The 18,858-nt window shown below is 45.8% G+C and overlaps 1 protein-coding gene and 1 long non-coding RNA gene across 5 annotated transcripts; one reads left to right on the forward strand and one right to left on the reverse strand.

Moving 5' to 3' along the window:
• Positions 1–1,523: 1,523 nt before the first annotated feature.
• On the reverse strand, positions 1,524–12,863 carry LOC136471725 (sirohydrochlorin ferrochelatase, chloroplastic-like). Of its 4 annotated transcripts, none has more exons than XM_066469482.1 (7): positions 12,547–12,863; positions 11,961–12,113; positions 11,660–11,859; positions 11,511–11,572; positions 2,976–3,086; positions 2,676–2,768; positions 1,524–2,083 (listed from the first exon to the last, which is right to left on the reverse strand). In XM_066469482.1, exons 2-7 carry the CDS (start codon positions 12,023–12,025, stop codon positions 1,979–1,981), a joined length of 636 nt encoding a protein of 211 aa, XP_066325579.1. In that variant the 5' UTR covers positions 12,026–12,113; positions 12,547–12,863; the 3' UTR covers positions 1,524–1,978. The 4 variants fall into 4 exon arrangements, with proteins under 4 accessions (XP_066325579.1, XP_066325580.1, XP_066325577.1 ...); XM_066469483.1 differs by having other exon boundaries at positions 2,666–2,768; positions 11,961–12,117; XM_066469480.1 differs by having other exon boundaries at positions 11,961–12,117; positions 12,547–12,862.
• A 4,331-nt stretch (positions 12,864–17,194) lies between these two features.
• On the forward strand, positions 17,195–18,839 carry LOC136471726 (uncharacterized). The gene is made up of 3 exons (XR_010762098.1): positions 17,195–17,297; positions 17,427–17,482; positions 17,703–18,839. It is a non-coding gene; the product is annotated as an uncharacterized lncRNA (long non-coding RNA).
• The last annotated feature ends 19 nt before the right edge of the window (positions 18,840–18,858 follow it).

Consider the following 18,858-nt stretch of genomic DNA (forward strand, 5'->3'; position numbering starts at 1 on the left):
AATGGTTCTTTTTTTCTAAAGCTAGAACATGGAGGCTTTTACCGTCGTGTCATTATAAAAGTTGGTAATTACTCATAAGTCATTAAAAAAGTTGAGTTTTCACAGGTGCCACCGCTCTGAACTCTTTTATCCTCCACCTCACTTCCATCGAATTTGACTCTAACCGTGTATGTGAAAAGTCAAAAATACTCTCATGTCTAAATATGCAATTAATTTTTTTTTAGCATCTTAACAATCTTAAATAAAAAAAATTTAAAACTAAAAAGTTATAGATCCCATTGATATCTATAATATTTATATAATAACTATCTTCATTTGATTCTGTACAAAAAAAAATTGTGACTTTTCTAAGATATATTAATCATATCAAATCATATATTTTTTGTACAAAAATAATGAAGATAATTTTTATACAAAAATTGTAGATACTGTCGAGATCTACAATTTTCTAGTTTTGAGTTTTTTTATTTGAGGTCACTAAGATACTCCAAAAAATTAATTATATATTCAAACTTGAGGGTATTTTTAACTTTTCACACTCGTGGTTTGACACCGTTACAGTTAAATCTGACGGAAGTGGCGTGAAGGGCAAAAGAGTTCATAGCAGTGACACGTGTAAAAACTCAACTTTTTAAATAGTTTATGAGTAATGACTAACTTTTATAATGGTACATAGGTAAAAGCCTCTTGAACATGTTATCCAAAAGTTCGAACACTTCTATCGGAAGGCCGTGTTTAGTTCACCTGAATCGGCACCGTCGAAAATACTATAGCTACACTGTAGTGGCAGTAGCATTTTTTTATTTAGTAATAATTGTCCAATCGTTGACTAATTAGGCTCAAAACGTTTGTCTCGCAAAGTACAATCAAACTGTGCAATTAGTTTTTGATTTCGTCAACATTTAGTACTCCATGCATGTACCGTAAGTTTGATGTGACGGAAAATCTTCTTTTTGTATAGTGCCAAAGTTTAAATTTTGGGGTGAACTAAACATGGCCTAAATATAATATTTTGCTCGTGAAGCTAGAACACTTTTCATTTAAAGTTGGAATAATTTTTCACACGAAACTAGAAAAATTTGTCGTGAATATGGAATATTCTTCTGTTAAAATAGAGAATTACTTATTTTACAGTATCTGCCAATCATCCATGTTCCTTTTTAGGCAGCTGGCCAGTGGCCACCGCGGTACAACAGGAGGCGGAGCGGAGAACTGCTTCAGCGAAAAGTATAGCACAATCCCGGAGGTGGGCACGGATCAGCGTTGGGAAGATGATGATGATTAGGGGCACGTTGCTGCTGTATTTTATACAGCCAGGAACCGTATGAGTCTAACCGAACGGGCCCTAGATGAATATACGAGGGAGGAGCATCGCTCTTCAAGGATGAAAAATGAAAACGATAAACTGGCAGCCTTCAAGCTACAGTGTAAATCTAGTGGCATTGAAATCAAGCGATACGTTTTCATATCTCCCATGAATAATGATATGACAACAAAAACTGGCAAATCAAACGAGGACATGATTCATGCTAAGGCAATAAGTCTAATTCATCTACAAGGTAGCAGGAATATAGATTACATGTGAATGCAAATAACAGAATATATACTTGACTGTTGACTAGAGTTTATTCGTGATGTACAGATTGACTCAAGATTATCTAATGAATCTCTAATCATTATTGATGTTCTGCAAGCATGCACCATGCATAACTAATTTGTTACCACTTGTTTAATTCTGACAATCTGCTCAGAATATGGACAGTCCAAGATTACAAGATGAACTATACAACGGTAACTTTTGGTTTCACGGTACACTGCGGACCTGGATATACACTCGATAGATCTCGTATACAGGAGAAAAAAATATTGAACCCCATCTGATAAATGGTAAGACAGAGAAACAATTGGCATTGAAATCCATTGCCACATGTAGTCAGATTCCAGCTGCAGTATTGACGTGCCTCCCAGGTATTCTCCATCAGGAGTACAGGCGGCACTTTCCAGTTCCAGCACATATTGTACACTCGTCGACATCACCCGCAACATGTCGCAGGCAGTACTTGATGCGATCATTCATGATATCCTGCAAAGCATATTCAGCATGGAGAGTGCAATAACATGTTACTGAGTAAATAGATCAACTCATCAACGAGCCCTGTCCTTAATTGCTCACAGTTAGACAATTGCCTCCTGTACTTTTAAGAAATTGATACCAGAATTCCAGATCATAGCCCGTATAGACTGACGATTATGCACAAGAATAATGCCAGCTGGTTATAATGTAAAAGTTGCCTTTTATTTATACATTTATATACAACTATAGTTACACTAGTTGCTACATAAGCCTTTACAGTATACAGTGCTTAAATGCCCTAGACCTTGAAAATTAATCACTATGCAAATATGACATATCATAGACATACATGAAGGTCAACAAGGCCATTACTTACACACATATTATAATTTTGTTTTGTAGAAAATTTCAACATTCTTTTTCCAAAAGAGGACAGCAATTCTAGCGATCTATTTGTTAACAAAATTCTTTGTCACAAAATTCCACAAGAACTGTTGTGTTAATAACTGCAAATCAGATTCACATCATATCTACTTTGCTTCTCTACTAACAACTGCTGAAAATGGTAGAAATAACCTAGAGGGAACTCACAAGCACGTACCACCATAAGCTCATGCAGCCCAAGAGGGGCAGTGACAATATAGGGTATATTTGAGTGCTCCTTTGATGCCTCTGCTGCTAAAGCAGGAATGTCCTGAGAAAAATCAAACATGGTGTCAGTGCATATGAAAATCCTTGTCTGAACATAACTATTATATGCAGCTGCATGTACAGGGTAGATACACATCTTCATCCTAAATAAACTATAAGCAATGGAATACATTACCTTTAACAATTAACACCCTTGTCAGCAAGCATTGTCAACCTTACATAAATACAAAAAAAAAGGGAAAAAACATACTTGCTTCCAGTGTCGTCCAGGGGAAAGGAAATATGGACTAACAATAACTCGGGATGCTCCTTGTTGCACACATTTTCCAAATGCATCCTTTATAGTAGGCTCCGCTAGCTCCTGCGTTTTTTAAGAAACTGAAGGTAAAGCAACAAAACTTACTGATCACAAAGAAAATAAAGAATACTACAAAGAACTAGAAATCAGGAAATATAGAAAATAGCAGAAAAAGAAATTAAGCAATACATACATTTAGCATGAAAAACACACCCACTGTTCATCCAACATTGAACAATTAATACACCAAGAGTTACTAAAAAAAGAGCCCCAAGTACAATATAAATCACATAGAGTGGAGGTAACTATGGTGCTAACTGCTATCCTGTAGATTGCTATATGCCAGGTCACCTTTCATTCAAATCACTTAATGTTGTATTTAACTGATTCCAATTAGCAGCATTAATTTCACCAATTGATGATCAAGATGGATATATTCTTTAACTTGGCTAATAGGCATTAAGTTCAACTGTTTTGTGGTACACAACAGGTACATTACCAAAGGTTCACTGTAGTGGCACTATGGTGTGATCTCCAATATTCTGTGAAATGGCACTAAGCAACGATAATACAATAAGATTCAACAATTTATTCAATTGCAGTTTGAAAATCACAATAATTCTTGACAAGTGGTTTGATGATTCAATCACCTAAATGTTGCATAAAGCATCAGAAAATGAAAAGATGAGGGCCATGACAGCCGCAATTGCTTCTCTTGACTATAGAAATCGAGTGGTTGATGTTTTCTATTCTAAACCATAATACCATGAGGCAGTAACCTGAATTGTTTCTTGGTAGATATTGGCAACATGATATGTATTGGTTTGAGCATAAGCTGGAGATTTCAAAATTGGCTAGCAAGCCAGTGTCAAGCTGTCAGTTAGCTGTATTCTGGAAAAGTTTTTTAGGGCCTGTTTGGTTTGCACCCAAATGTTCCATATATTAGCTAGCAATTTTTGGTTGCCAAATTGGTGGCCAAGGATTTGGCCAACTTTGGCAAGCACAATGGACTAAGATGGCCAAATGGAATACTACATTTCTGTGGAGTTTGTTTCCCTGATTATCCAACAGTATAGTATGTATATAACTCAAGCCTATAATCTTTTACACTACTTGAACCAGAAGACCAGCTGAGTATCTCCACTCCAGAGTAAAATTATACTAAGAGGACAAGAACAAATGTATGCATTTTAAAACATCCAAATAAAGGGAACTAAATCTAAACTTCCTATTAGAGGGTGTGTAGGTGTGTGTTTTAGGCAGTTTTTTCCCCTTCTTCCTTATGAAAACACATATGCTCAAGGAAAAAAAAAACTTGCAAGCTAAGCTAACCAATTCTACATGGAGACTAATAATAGGGAAAAGTTACATAGGGAGTAGAATACTAGCACTAGTTTGGTTTTGTTTTGCTCTGAACAGAAAATGTATGGTCTAGAGTGTTTAAAGAGTTGTGTTTTATGTTTTTAATTTACTGAACCAGACATTAAAGGGAAAGAACATATAAATAAAGAAAGCTAGCAAAAAAAAGGACGTTGCATTTGGCCCCATTGGCTGCTAAGGACAAGTGACTACTATTCATCTACTCTTAGTAAAATTTCAGTTTCCTTTGATACAGCCTGTTGAAAAAAGTATGCTATCTTCTCATTCTAGGATATTGCATCATGTTATCTGGGGTACTATTTTGTTTTCCACTCAGACATAATGCAATGATAGTTTCCCATGCCCTTTTCCTTTGCCAAAAACATCTACATCTCATTGACTGATTTCATACAAAATAGCTCCATCCTCCCCTGACCTATACTACGGATCTGAAGTCAAAGTGCTTAAAACCCAACACAAGAAATCTTCTTAGAAGCAGATACATTATATACAGAATTCAAGAATTCATCCTCCATTTGTTCTTTGGTTGTAGCTTCAGTATTAGATGAAAGCATAAGTCTAGTGTTTATCTACCTAGGATACTTATCTAGATGGCTGTGTCAGCCCTTATCCTTATCCTTATCTTGCTTTAACATCTACTTTAGCATCTATAGCTTTCTTAAGTTGCAAGCAAGCTATACTATATGTATCCCCAACCTGCCATAGTTGTGGCAAGGCTAATGAAATCACAAATTCAGCCCCAAACCTGTGCTTTGGTTCCAACAAATGGTATCTAGAGCCTAGTTTTACCTGGGGTTTTTCACCTTTACCAATCCTCAACCCGCAGCCATGTCCAACCGGTCCAATCATTCTTCTTCCCACTCTTCCCATGGCTCCACCACCTCCAGCGGGCGGAGCAGGATGTCCCTGGCTTGCTGCGCTGCAATAGACGTGGGAACGAAGTGTCGAGACTGCAGCGGGAGGGCAGAGGACGCGCAGCCGGAGGAGCACCGGGCTAGGAGGCGCAGATGGAGGACAGAACCGAATGCTGGCAGACAGGACGGGGACGAGAGGAGGGGCAAATGGTCGAGTCTGTCCGCTCCAGAGGCACGGGCGGCAGGGATGCGCAGTGCGGGCAGGAACGGGACAGCGTCGGCCCATTGGCGACGCAGCTGACGCGGAGCGGGAGAACGGGCGGACGCGGTGGACGCGAGGCTGTCGACCGCGACGCGGACCGGGGCCTGCGGGGCGCAGGGAACCGCGCGGCCTTCGGAACAAGCGGTACGGATGCAGACGCAGGAGCGGGACCGGACAGGCTGGGAACAAGCGAGGCGCACCGGACCGACGCGCGACTTTGATGGAGGACGCGCGCGTGGCTTCGACACGGGACGACACGGGACGTGACCACGACCTGGGCGGACGCGGACGCGACTTCCGCGCTCCGGGCAGACGCGGCCTCGACGGTGTTCCAGGAGGACGCGACCGGGATCCGCGAGTCGACCGTGCACTGGAGGCGCAGCAACTGCGGGAGGAGGCGGCGCGGCTAGAGGCGGAGCAGGACTTCGACCGGGAGCACGACGGACGGGACGCTGGCGCGTGGAGCCCTCACAGGCGGCACGCCTTCCCTTCCCCGGCCGGCACCGTGGTCGCCGTGGCCGGCCCGGCTCCCCTCCTGTCGTGCAGACTGTCGTCAAGGGCGCCGGCGGCGGATGGTCCATGCTCACCAAGACCAACTACGCCGAGTGGTCCATGGTGATGAAGGTGAAGATGCAGGCGCGGCGCATGTGGGCCGTTACGGTACGGTGATGCCGACTTCGACAAGGATCGGCGGGCGCTGGAGGCGCTTCTTGCTGCTGTTCCGACGGAGATGCACTCCTCCCTCGCGAACAAGCGGACCGCCAAGGACGCCTGGGACGCCATCGCCGCGGCACGCATCGGCATCGACCGCGCCTGCAGGTCCACGCTTCAGAAGCTACGTCGGGAGTGGAAGAACCTGGCTTTCAAGCCGGGTGAGGACGTCGACGACTTCGCTCTCCACCTCAACACCCTGATGCAGCAGTTGGCGCGGTACAGCGACAACGACATCGACGAGGAGAGAGCTGTCGAGAAGTTCCTCCGCGTCGTCGTCAAGTACTCGCAGGTCGCCATCGCGATCGAGATGTTGCTGGACTTTTCCGAGCTGTCGGTCGAGGAGGTGACGGGTCGCCTCAAGGCCGTCGACAACCGCGAGCAGCTACCTCCCTCAGAGCCGGGCACCATCGGTGGCAAGCTTCTCTTCACCGAGGAGCAGTGGCTCGCCCGCCAGCGGGAGCAGAAGGGGGAGGCCTCGGGTTCTTCGGCTTTAGGTTCGTCGAGCAACCGCAAGCGTCGGTCGCGCAAGCGAGACAAGGCGCGTGGTGGCGCTCCTGACAGCACCGACGGCGAGCGCAAGGTTACCCGCGACGACACCTGCAAGAACTGCGGGAGGACCGGCCACTGAGCCAAGGACTGCCGGCAGGCGAAGCGCGGCGGTCAGGCACACATCGTGCAAGCGCAGGAGGGTGACGAGCCGGCTCTATTCTTCGTACACGGGAGCATCAAGCCGCACTCCTCTCCCGCACCAGCGGCCGCCGCGCTCCTCCACCTCGACGAGTCGCGGGCCCACGTCTTCCTCAGCAACGGGTTCGGCGGCGACAAGATCGACGGGCGGTACCTCGACACCGGCGCCACCCACCACATGACCGGGCGGCGGGAGTTCTTCTCCGAGCTCGATCATCAAGTTCGGGGACGCCTCCGCTAGGGAGATCAAGGGCGCCGGCTCCGTCGTCTTCACCGCCAAGACTGGCAAGCACCGGCTGCTCACCGGCGTCTACTACATCCCCGCGCTGAGGAACTCCATCATCAGCTCGGGACAGCTGGATGAGAACGGCTCGCGCGTGGAGATCGAGCACGGAGTCCTGCAGATCTAGGATCGCCTTCTCGCCAAGGTGAACAGACGCACCAACCGCCTCTACGTTCTTCATGTGCAAGTGGCGCAGCCCGTGTGTCTTGTAGCCCACCGCGACGACGACGCCTGGGGGTGGCACGAGCGCTTTAGGCACCTCAACTTCGAGGCCCTGAAGCAGCTCGACAACAAGGAGATGGTGCAAGGCATGCTGCGAGTCAAGCACATGGAGCAGTTCTGCGACACCTGCATCCTCACCAAGCAGCGGCGGCTCCCCTTCCCCCGCCAAGCGAGCTTCCGCGCCAAGGAGAAGCTAGAGCTCGTGCACGGCGACCTCTGCGGCCCCATGACACCGGCCACACCTGGAGGCCGGCGCTTCTTCCTGCTTCTCGTCGACGACGTGTCCCGCTACATGTGGGCGGTCCTACTCGACACCAAGGCGGCAGCTGCGGACGCCATCAAGCTGTTGCGGAGAAGGAGTGCGGCCGCAAGCTTCAGGTGCTACGCACTGACAACGGCGGCTGAGTTCGTGGCGTACTATGCCGACGAGGGGATCCAGCGCCACTTCTCCGCGTCGTACACCCTGCAGCAGAACGGCGTCGTTGAGCGCCGCAACCAGACAATGGTAGCCACCGCTCGCGCCCTCCTAAAGCAGAGAGGGATGCCGGCAATCTACTGGGGGGAGGCCGTGATGACTGTCGTCCATCTCCTCAACCGCTCGTCCACCAAGGCCTTTGACGGCAAGACGTCGTACGAGGCCTAGCATGGACGCAAGCCGGTGGTGACCCACCTCCACTTCTTCGGCTGCCTCGCCTTCGCCAAGGAGCTCAACCACGTCGGCAAGCTCGACGACCGGAGCACGCCAGGAGTCTTCATCGGCTACGCGGAGGGCGTCAAGGCCTACCGCATCCTCGACCCTGCGACACAGCGCGTCCGCATCTCCCGGCCGTGTTCGACGAAAGGCGAGGCTGGGCTTGGAACAAGGCAGTGGACGACGGCTCGACTTCGACTCTCAAAGACTTCGTCGTTGACTACATCCACTTTGAGGGAGCCGGGGGAGCTAGCAGCTCATCTTCACCGAGCTCGTCCACCTCGGCACCCGGCTCGCCATCAGCTCCAGCGAGTCCTCCACCGCCTACACCACCAGCGAGTCCTCCACCACTGGCTCCGCTCCGCTCTCCTACACCGGCGGCGCCCCACTCTCCTACACCGGCTCCTCACTCTCCCGCACCGGCGCCCACATCTCCGAGATCGGCACCAGCAGCTTCGGTCCGTGACGGGCAGCGCACGGTGGAGTTCACCACTCCGCTATCCGACGACAAGGACCGCGTCGATGCCTACCACGACGACGAGCCTCTGCGCTACCGCACCTTGGACAACATCTTCGGTGATCAGCCCGTCCCTGGACTGGCGATGCACGACTTCGAGGCGGAGCTGCACCTGGCGCACGAGGACGGCGAGCCCCGCTCCTTCGCTGATGAGGAGGGAGACGCGGCATGGCGCGCCGCGATGCAGCAGGAGATGGACGCGGTCGAGCGGAACCGGATGTGGGAGCTGGCAGATCTTCCCGCCGGCCACCGCGCCATCACCCTTAAGTGGGTCTACAAGCTCAAGAAGGATGAGGCCGCGGCGGTGATCAAGCACAAGGAGCGTCTGGTGGCACGCGGGTTCGTCCAGCAGGAGGGAGTCGACTTCGATGATGCCTTCGCGCCCGTCGCGCGGATGGAGTCCGTTCGTCTCCTTGCGTTGGCGGCCCAGCAGGGTTGGCGTGTGCACCACATGAACGTCAAGTCCACCTTCCTCAACGGTGACCTGAAGGAAGAGCTCTACGTCCACCAGCCACCGGGATTCGTCATTCCCGGCAAGACGAACAAGGTTCTTCGCCTGCGCAAAGCCCTCTACGGCTTGCGGCAGGCGCCCGAGCTTGGAACGCCAAGCTGGACTCCAACCTCAAGCAAATGGGGTTCCAGCAGAGTCCTCACGAGGCTGCTGTCTACCGGCGGGGCAAGGGAGACAATGCCCTGTTGGTAGGCGTCTACGTCGACGACTTGGTGATCACCGGCACCAAAGAGGCCGAGGTGGAGGCGTTCAAGGAAGAGATGAAAGCCACCTTCCAGATGAGTGACATGGGCCTTCTCTCCTACCTGGGGATCAAGGTCCACCAGGACAACTCCGGTATCTCCCTTTGCCAGACCGCCTACGCCAAGCGCATCGTCGAGTTGGGCGGGCTCACCGGCTGCAACCCAACCCACACTCCCATGGAGGAGAGGCGGAAGCTGAGCCGCAACAGCATGGCGAAAGAGGTCGACGCCACGCGGTACCGGCGCATTGTGGGCAGCCTTCGCTACCTCGTCCACACGCGTCCAGACCCAGTGTTCGCCGTTGGCTACGTCAGTCGGATCATGCAGCGACCGACGACAGAGCACGAGCAGGCCGTCAAGAGGATCCTCCGCTACGTCACGGGCACTTCCGACTACGGCTTGCACTACCCGAGGTGTCCCGGTGCGGAGCACTTCATCGGGTACAGCGACAGCGACCTCGCCGACGATATCGACACAAGCAAGAGCACCAGCGGAACGCAATTCTTCCTCGGCAAGTGTCTGATCAGCTGGTAGTCGGTCAAGCAGCAAGTGGTGGCTCTGTCCAGTTGCGAGGCGGAGTACATCGCTGCCACAACCGCTTCGACTCAAGCTCTCTGGTTGGCTCGGCTGCTGGGCGATCTCCTAGGCAGAGACGCAGAAGCAATGGAGCTCAAGGTGGACAGCAAGTCCGCCTTGGCCTTGGCGAAGAATCCCGTCTTCCATGAGCGCAGCAAGCATATCCGCATCAAGTACCACTTCATCAGGAGCTGCTTGGATGAAGGGAGCATCAAGGCCGACTACATCAACACCCAAGATCAGCTCGCCGACCTTCTCACCAAGTCCCTTGGACGGGTCAAGTTCCAGGAGCTTCACGCCAGGATTGGGATGGTTCAAATTCCCCAGAAGGCGCCACACAAGACTTAGGGGGAGAATGAAAGCATAAGTCTAGTTTTTATCTACCTATGATACTTATCTAGAGTAGTTGGTAGTTGTGTCAGCCCTTATCTTGCTTTAGCATCTACTGTAGCATCTCTAGAATATGTTGTAGCTTTCTTAAGTTGCAAGCAAGTTATCCTATATGTATCCCCAACCTGCCATAGTTGTGACAAGGCTAATGAAATCACAAATTCAGCCCCAAACCTGTGCTTTTGTTCCAACATTACATGCTGAAATTACCTTGGAATAATTTGGGACACAAAACTAATTTCTTCAATGTGCTGGTCAAAGAGAAAATTAATTTTCAACAACCCTTCTTTATGGAAAATGACAGAATCACAGCCTGGCATATTTGGATATTGGGAGGCAAAGAAATGGAGAAATGGACTGGTCTTTCAACGACGGAAACCCAATTTCAATGTCAGGAAAAAGAGCTTCAATGTGCAAATCCTTCTCCAAATCATGCAGGACAAAAGAAAGCCATAGATGATATCTCTTTCTTGTGTAAATGATTTCTACCTGTTTAGTCTTTCTCACTTTTGTTTTCTCCTTTTTCTCAGTACAGTTATCTTATTCCTTTTCTTTTATATTAATATATATCTAGCATAGTAGGGGTTTCCCCTACTGTATTTCCTTAAAAAACAATATAAGTGAAATGAGGACAGATTCTATATTCCATAACTACTTTATCTATTTGATTCAATAAGGTGGCATCAGCCTTGTATTGTCCTTTGAGAGTTTAAGTACAGGATATCCAGAGTCAAGTACAAATTTCATCAGCAATTAAATACAAACAAACTACATAGGATACTGAACAAAATCGATCATGGTAATTCTGAATGAATGAGCTGGCACTGAACAATACAAGGTGCAATGCATAGCTCGAAAGCAGAGTCAGACTTGGCTACGCATAGAATACACAAATTAGTACACGTTAATACTTAAATTCAAAACATGCTGGTCCAAATTTCCCAAATCCAAAAAGATTGTGGGTCACATAGAATTCAACTTACAAGTTGATTTACTGATGCCTACTTTTTTCAGAAAATTGTAAACAGGCACAGTACTGATTTGCATCAAAAATTTGGACGATGCTAGAAGCTAAGTGCATTAATAAATTAGATTTTTCCATTTCTCACAAAGAAAAAACATAATAAGGCATAAAAAGGCTGGAACAACGAAAAATACCATATGAGCAGGCTCAACAATCCTATAGCTAGTCTTCGCCCGGAACATCTCAACAAAGTCATCTGCATTTTTCAATAAACGAATCAAGACATAGTAAAAGCACCATGAATGCAAAAGATAAGGCTTGCAAGAAAAATCAGGTTTATTACTTAGCAAGAGATTGGACTCTTGGCGTCTTGACCCATGATCAACAATAACCACAGCATCCTTATCCCCCACAGCAAAATCCTCCCTCCCAGATGTTTCGGACCCAGGGGCAGGTTTCGGTATGGAATTCATAGCCAGGTTTCCACTAGACCTTCCAGCTCTCCGCAGGTTGACAAAATGGATGGCCTTCCTCACAGCAGTGCTACGGATGCCAAGAAATAACAGATGCCATTATGAGAAGCAGCGACACAGGAGCAGTAGCAGACCGCACAATTTGCTAAGAGGTTAGATAAATGAATTTACCTTGACACAAGTTGTTTTGCAGGAGTTGCCGTATAGGGCTGGGAGGGGACTGAAACAGGGTGCATAGCAGGGGGGCAGTTCAGGTGAAGAACCACCAAGATTCAATGGGGTGAAAACTGGTATGAGCTCTCAAGCCAGTGCAACCCTCCAAACCTAGCTGCACGAATTCAGTGGCAGACCCAGAAATGAGGCAAATGAGGGGCTAATAATTTAAGGCTAGAAAACTTACTAGTGGTATACTAAAACATATAATAGATATAACAGACAATACTGGTGAAACGCAGTCAGATTTTGCAACAAAGTGGAAGAAAATAGCTGGATTCTAGACATTAGTTCGGTATGTATTAGCCCAATGACTCGCAAACAATGCGCACTGAAGCACCAAGGTTTAAGAGCCAGTTTTCCGAAACCTTGTTTTACATCAAACTCGTGGCCAGTTTTCTGAAACCTTGTTTTACATCAAACTCGTACTTCGCATGGTTGCATTCATCGAAACCATGCTATTAAAATCTAGACATTGGCATTTATCGAAGAAATTATGATAAATGAAAATCAGAAATCAACACTCCATTACTCAGTGGCTCACTGTGGTCTCGGGGTCGTGCTGTGCAGCAATCCAGCAGGGGGCGAGGGCATGGGGCTGGCCAGTAGGGGCGACCTGCGCACGCGCTGATCTGCCGGCACGCGGGCTTCCTTGCCCAGGGCCCAAGTCGCCGGTCGATGGGGAGGCAAGAGGTCGGAGTCCGGAGGGGCACCACCACACCAGCACGCCCTGTCAGGGAGGAGGAGAACGGAGGGCGGAGGCACGGAGGCGAGCGGAGGGGGCGTGTGTGGTCGGGGGATTTGGCGGCCGCTTGGCGGTTTGGGCGCGGTGCTGCTAGGCGCTCCACGCTACGGGTAAGAGCGAGTGGGCGGCCGTAGGGGCTGAAGCTATAGGGCACGTTGATTGCCTAGACCAAATGGCCGACCGTGCCTGGGGTGCAACCAGCCCAGTTTATTTGCCTGGACAAGCCCGTTAGCCAGCCCCGCACGCCCCTCAAAGCAGGGCTGGGCCTGGCCCAGGGAAACGAATTTCATTTGAGAGAATTCCTTATTTGACACTGGGAAAATGAGTCGTTCCTTTCTTGGCCCTGAAATTTTCTTCGTTCCTTATTTGACACTGACTTCAACTTTCGTTCCTAATTTGACACTGCCGTCAATTCCGTTAGCTAACGGTGTTAACTGACCGTTAAAAAGACGTTTTTGCCCCTAGAAAAAAAACGGCGAAGCAAATTTGAGAGGAAAAAAAACCTGCGCCCGCCTCTGATGCATGCGCCCAGCTACAAAAAAAAAGGCGCAGGTTTTTTTTTTCTCTCAAATTTGCTTCGCCGCTTTTTTTTCTAGGGGCAAAAATGTCTTTTTAACGGCCAGTTAACACCGTTAGCTAACGGATTTGACGGCAGTGTCAAATTAGGAACGAAAGTTGAAGTGAGTGTCAAATAGGGAACGAAGAAAATTTCAGGGCCAAGAAAGGAACGACTCATTTTCCCAGTGTCAAATAAGGAATTCTCTCATTTCATTTTCACTTCTCTAGAGCCCGGTTCGTGTGGGTGCGGTGCGTGCGACCCGTGAAGTTCTCGTCGCCTCCCTTCTCGTTACGGGGGGGGCGCTGGCCCAGCCACGTGTGCCCTCGGCGGCCATGGCAGCTGCAACGGAGGTGACTGGATGCATACCTAGGCCCATATTTTCTAAGGCAAAAACCGTGAGGGAGTTCCACACAGTACTTCCAAATAAAACTATAAACAAGAAGTTACATACTTACAAAGCTTGACAAAGCAAGGGAAAAATTAACTGATGGCATTTAACCAAAAACATAAAGAAAATTTAATAACTTCCTTAAAACAAATAGCCCATAAAAGGCACTTGTTTTTTGAAATTACAAAACCAGAGACTATGACTCGGACGTCTTCCTTTAGAGACCTTGTCATTCTGAAGTTTCCATAGCTCCCAAGCGGCTATTAGCACGTCTTCCATGAAGAAAGGCAAGTTTTGTTGAGCTCTTGCTCGGGAGATACGGAGTTGAGAACTTTGGGTTACATCCCACTAGATAAGAAGCTTCTGCCAGCAGCTCCTTGCAAATTCACACGAGAAAAACAAATGACCGATGTCTTCTTCTACTTTCATGCTAAAAGTTCATGTTAAAAGTCGGACTCTAAAATTAATCTCATATTCACATTTTAAAATTTTAGCAAAATCGCTAGCAATTTTTGGATTTTGAATTAATGCCTAACAAATTTTGGATCTTGTTAGATCAAATGATTATGGACAACCAAATCCAAATAGATGTGCATCCAAAACAAGTAAACTCCAATTGAACTTAATCCACTACGACTTCTATAAGGCAGTGGCGAGCCGGCGGCGGCATGCCGAGGATATGCGGGAGGGATTAATTACTGAGGAAAAAGGAATAATTACCACTACAATACTGTTAATTATATAAATTTATTTTTTATTTACTTGTGTCAAATCAACGGTTCAGCAAAAACCACCTGAATGTAGCACTGGTACCTTCCAACACTATAACAAAGCTCAAAAAAAATTTCTCCACAAAATTAGTGCAATTAATTTGACCAAATTTATTCTATTGTTCTAAAATTAACGCAATTATTTACTAGTTCATCTTCCATATATATGTAAGCTTAGAATCCTGGTCAAATCTTACTCTTCTACAATCCATATATCTTTATATTTATCTATAAATCAATGCAATTAATGATTATCTCTACTATAATGGACTAATTGAAATTATACTAGATCTCTAGGAAAATGTCTCCCGCTGAGAGCCTCCAACCATTGTGCACCCAGGAAAAGGAATTCGTCTCTATTAAAATGCTAATAAAACACCAGAAACCCTCCGACAGTCGATGTGTGATGTGTGATTGCAGGCTTCTCACCCCGCGCCTTCCATCGCACTTAAAGATGGCAACGGGCACAATTTTTGTGGGTATAGTGTATATAAACCCGCACTTGAACTGAAACCCACACCAGCGCCCGCGCCCATTACCCACGACAGGTACAATAGTGTGCCCGCACCCACCACCCGCAGGCACAGAATACCCACGGGCACACCCACTAGCCCGCCAGATATCAAAAACATAGAGTGAAAAAGTAACAACTAAGTAGCTAACAAGGCAATTGGATAACATTAGTATAGTACAGTACATGGCAATATCAAATTCTACACCAATTATGGTTCATAGATCACACTCACACCGTCACACATGATACAGTAGTACAATATATATAGTACAACTTCAACAAGCTGCTATCAATCAAAGTCGACACTCGTGATGCATGATTCTTCCTTCATTTCTTCTTCTATGTAAAGGCAAGACTAAAAGGTATCAACCTTACCATCATCTTGATCTAGCAAGGTATTTTTTAATGGTAGTAGTTGCAGCCTATAGATTACAGGTTTTAGAATATATGAAACATAAAAATGACCATTTTATTACCTTTAAGCGAGTGACGAAGCCAACTTTGGCTACACATAAGAGCTTCCACCATTTGAGGAGTAAGACGGTTGCGATGCTCACTTAAAACTCTACCACCAGTGCTAAAAGCTGACTCGAAAGCTACTGTGGTGACTGGAATAGCAAAAATATCACGAGTAATCATCCTCAAAGTTGGGAAACAAGTTCCCGCAACCTTCCACCAGCCAAGAACATCAAAATATTCACTCTCATTATGAGGAAGTGGTTCTTCATCCAAATAGCGATCTAACTCATTCTTGGCTTTAGACAAACTTGAAGTTTGTTTATTTACAGCAAGTGACTTGAATATGGACAGCACAGCCGCTGCACTAACAGTAGAAGAAGCAGCACCAAAAGATGATGTACCCACACCCTCTTGGCCAGTTTGCATGTGGTATTCACACATCAACTCTGTTAGCAACTCATAGCTCTTTTTGGCATATTTAGCAGCTTCATCTTCACCCAATAGAGCAATGTAGCAAGCTTCCAACATTATCATCTTAAGACGTGGATCAAGAATAACAGCTAAAGCCATAAGACCTTGGATGTCAAATCAATATTTATCATACTTCTCTATCATGGCAATGGACATTTTCCTAATTATCTCATTTTCATCTTCTTTCCAAGAATTAATTTTAAGTTTGATCTCACATACTTTGGGGAAGATGTTAGCTGTCACATACTTGCTTCTAGAAAACAATGTAGCAAGCTGATAGAACAATTCTAATTTCTCACAAACAAGCGAAGCAAATTTCCAATCATCTTCTGGAGGACAATCAAAGCTTTGATCAAGGGTTCCTAACCATTCAAAAACTTTCCTATAAGGTATAGCAATACTAAGCATGATATAAGTCGAGTTCCATCTAGTTTTGCCCTATAAGGTACTACGGCATGCAGCTGCCTTCAGCCGCGTGATGTGGGATGAATTTTGACCTATAGGTTGAATACGTGCAGTGGATGAGGCAGAGGGCGGAGTAGACGTGCAAGGATCAAATTCCTGCTGCCCTGGAGACACTGCGACCTACATCTTCATGGGAGAGAGAGGCTGCTTCTGGGCAGGAAGAGGATACTGTTTTGCTTGGCGGACGAGGTTTTGGGATAGCCATGGCTTCTTTCTATTTTATTTCGTAGGATATGCAATCCCTTACAACTGCATTTATACCTTCAGAACTTGAACTTCGTTGCTTGAGTGTACAGTGATAACCATATAACTATATAGAAGTTGATCGTTTTTGCCTTATTTCTGTGGTATGCTTCCTTTCTTGATCATAGACATTGTCTGGTCCATGCTCATGTGTACAGTGATAACCATATACATGGTTCCCTTGCAGAGCAGTTGTGGTTTCATTAGCTAACGGTGACGTCTAGAATAGGAAGTTGTAAGGTTAAGTTGATTTGTCATGGCTTTGCAGGTACAGATCAAATTAGATGAAAACTAACTTGAATTAGTTGATAAAAGTACTCGCAGGGCTTCTATTTTCAGGGAGTATATTGAAGCAGGAAATGACATGAAGATCAATAATACAAGGATGTAGCACGGGGATTTGTTGCACGGGGAGTGTGCCTTCCTTTTTGGTTTTGGTGGAGCAAGGAAGAGCAATAAGCAGCGCTCTCCACAGCCACGGATTCGACTGCCCAGGTGCTACATCAGATCTCAGTTTTCCTTGTGTCTATGACATATGACCTCTGGACTTAATTTAGTTTGGTTTCTCCAACTACTGTAGGAGATGGCAAAGTGGAATGCCAGGTACAGGGAGAAGTTTGGCTTCATGTTTATGATTTTGCGCCTCTGGGAGGATTGCACCTGAGCCTGGCTGAGCTTAAGGTCTGTTTTCTACCAAAGTACTACTTCCAGAAGGGCTTGCCAGGTACAGGGAGAAGTTGGCTCCAGGATCATGCCGAAATGTGCTTATTATGAAGTGTGTAAGTAATTTTATTTTAACTTTACTTGCAGATGCTACCCAAATTCTCTACCCTTGCATGCAATGTGCTGATATATTTTTCTTGAAGGCAAGTATTTATCGTGCTATTGCATTCCATGGTATTCCAAAAGAAATTTTATTGAATTCTCTTTGAGTTCTGAAAAGCTTTCGATATTTCCATTCTGACTGTATTTACTCATATTAATGAAGACTGAAAGGCTTTTGATATTTCAGAGTGGTGTGCACCTTCAATCTAGAAACAAGAATTCTGTATACAAATCATTTTCCTTATCCTTTTTCTTTTGTAGGCTGACATATGCCAGTTGGGGATGGACCAAAGGAAGGTTGTGCTAGCTAGGGAGTACTGTGATGACATCAAAAGGAAGAACAAACCAACTATTCTTTCACATCGTATCCTGATTAGTGATTTTGATCTTGTTCTCTTTATTAATTCCCAAGCGCTGATATCTGCAGTTAACTTATGTACTACTATGCAGTGGCTATACTTCTCTTTTTTTCATGAGGTACCATTGCAAATAAGTTAGGCAAAGTATTCAGTATGAGCTGCAACTGTATCTGGCCGCAAACGGATTGTAGCTTGTATGCATAGATCATTTCTCTAGGCTGATAACATAGCTTGTATGCATAGATCATTTCTCTATACTACTAACAGTTGTTGTTTTGGTTCTGAAATATTTTCTGCAGTTAACTGAATTATGACTTTATTTTCTGATATCCATTCAGGTGGACAGGTGGAAACAGGCATGAGAATACGTCAGGGATCATACACTTATTTTTGTTTAAAATATTTGTAGCACAATGTGGTATTTTATTGTATGTCCTTTGCATTTAAGAAAATGTTGCATTTTCATGTAAATTTAAAGTGTTGGTTGGAAATATGAACTGATCTTTCATCATGATTTCCATGTGTTGAGGTTGTTGAAGCTACACTTATTTCTAGAATACAAAGATTGGAGCAGAGACTAATGAAAATTGAGCCTCATGTGAGTACCAAAGAAGTCTCTGCACCCTTGAACTTTTTTATATTACATATAACTCTTGCTCTTCTTGTAGAAAACTGTACACGATGATGTGTTTTTTTTTTACTGCATACTCCATTTAAGCATTGTCACTTAGATGCTTCTCAATCATTGGCTTCAAACCTTTAAGCTGTTACTCCCATCCCCTATTTCATTGGGATTTCGATTTAGGCAACTTTCATTATAGTGCACACAGTGGAATTCAAACAGCAATGCTTCCAGTTATTTCCATCTCTTGTATGCCTTCCAGAAGCCCAACTGCAAATTCACAGTCCATCCCTTTCCTATAACACATTTCCCATCTTAACTAATCTGAGCTCCTGATCTTCAGATACATCAACCAGTACAAAGAATAAGAGTTTATATACTCCCAGTTTTGGCTACTAAGTGACTGACTCTACAGCAGACCTCATATAGGACATGC

This window comes from Miscanthus floridulus, chromosome 8 (assembly GCF_019320115.1).
Source record: "Miscanthus floridulus cultivar M001 chromosome 8, ASM1932011v1, whole genome shotgun sequence".
Lineage (NCBI taxonomy): Eukaryota > Viridiplantae > Streptophyta > Magnoliopsida > Poales > Poaceae > Miscanthus > Miscanthus floridulus.

Excerpts from the sequence above, each read along its gene's own strand:
- LOC136471725 (XM_066469482.1), bottom strand. The coding sequence starts at position 12,025 with ATGCACCCTGTTTCAGTCCCCTCCCAGCCCTATACGGCAACTCCTGCA. Across the intron at positions 2,769-2,975 it reads CTGGACGACACTGGAAGCAA|GACATTCCTGCTTTAGCAGC; the intron begins GTATGTTTTTTC and ends GATTTTTCTCAG. Across the intron at positions 2,084-2,675 it reads GGCTGCATGAGCTTATGGTG|GATATCATGAATGATCGCAT; the intron begins GTACGTGCTTGT and ends TATGCTTTGCAG.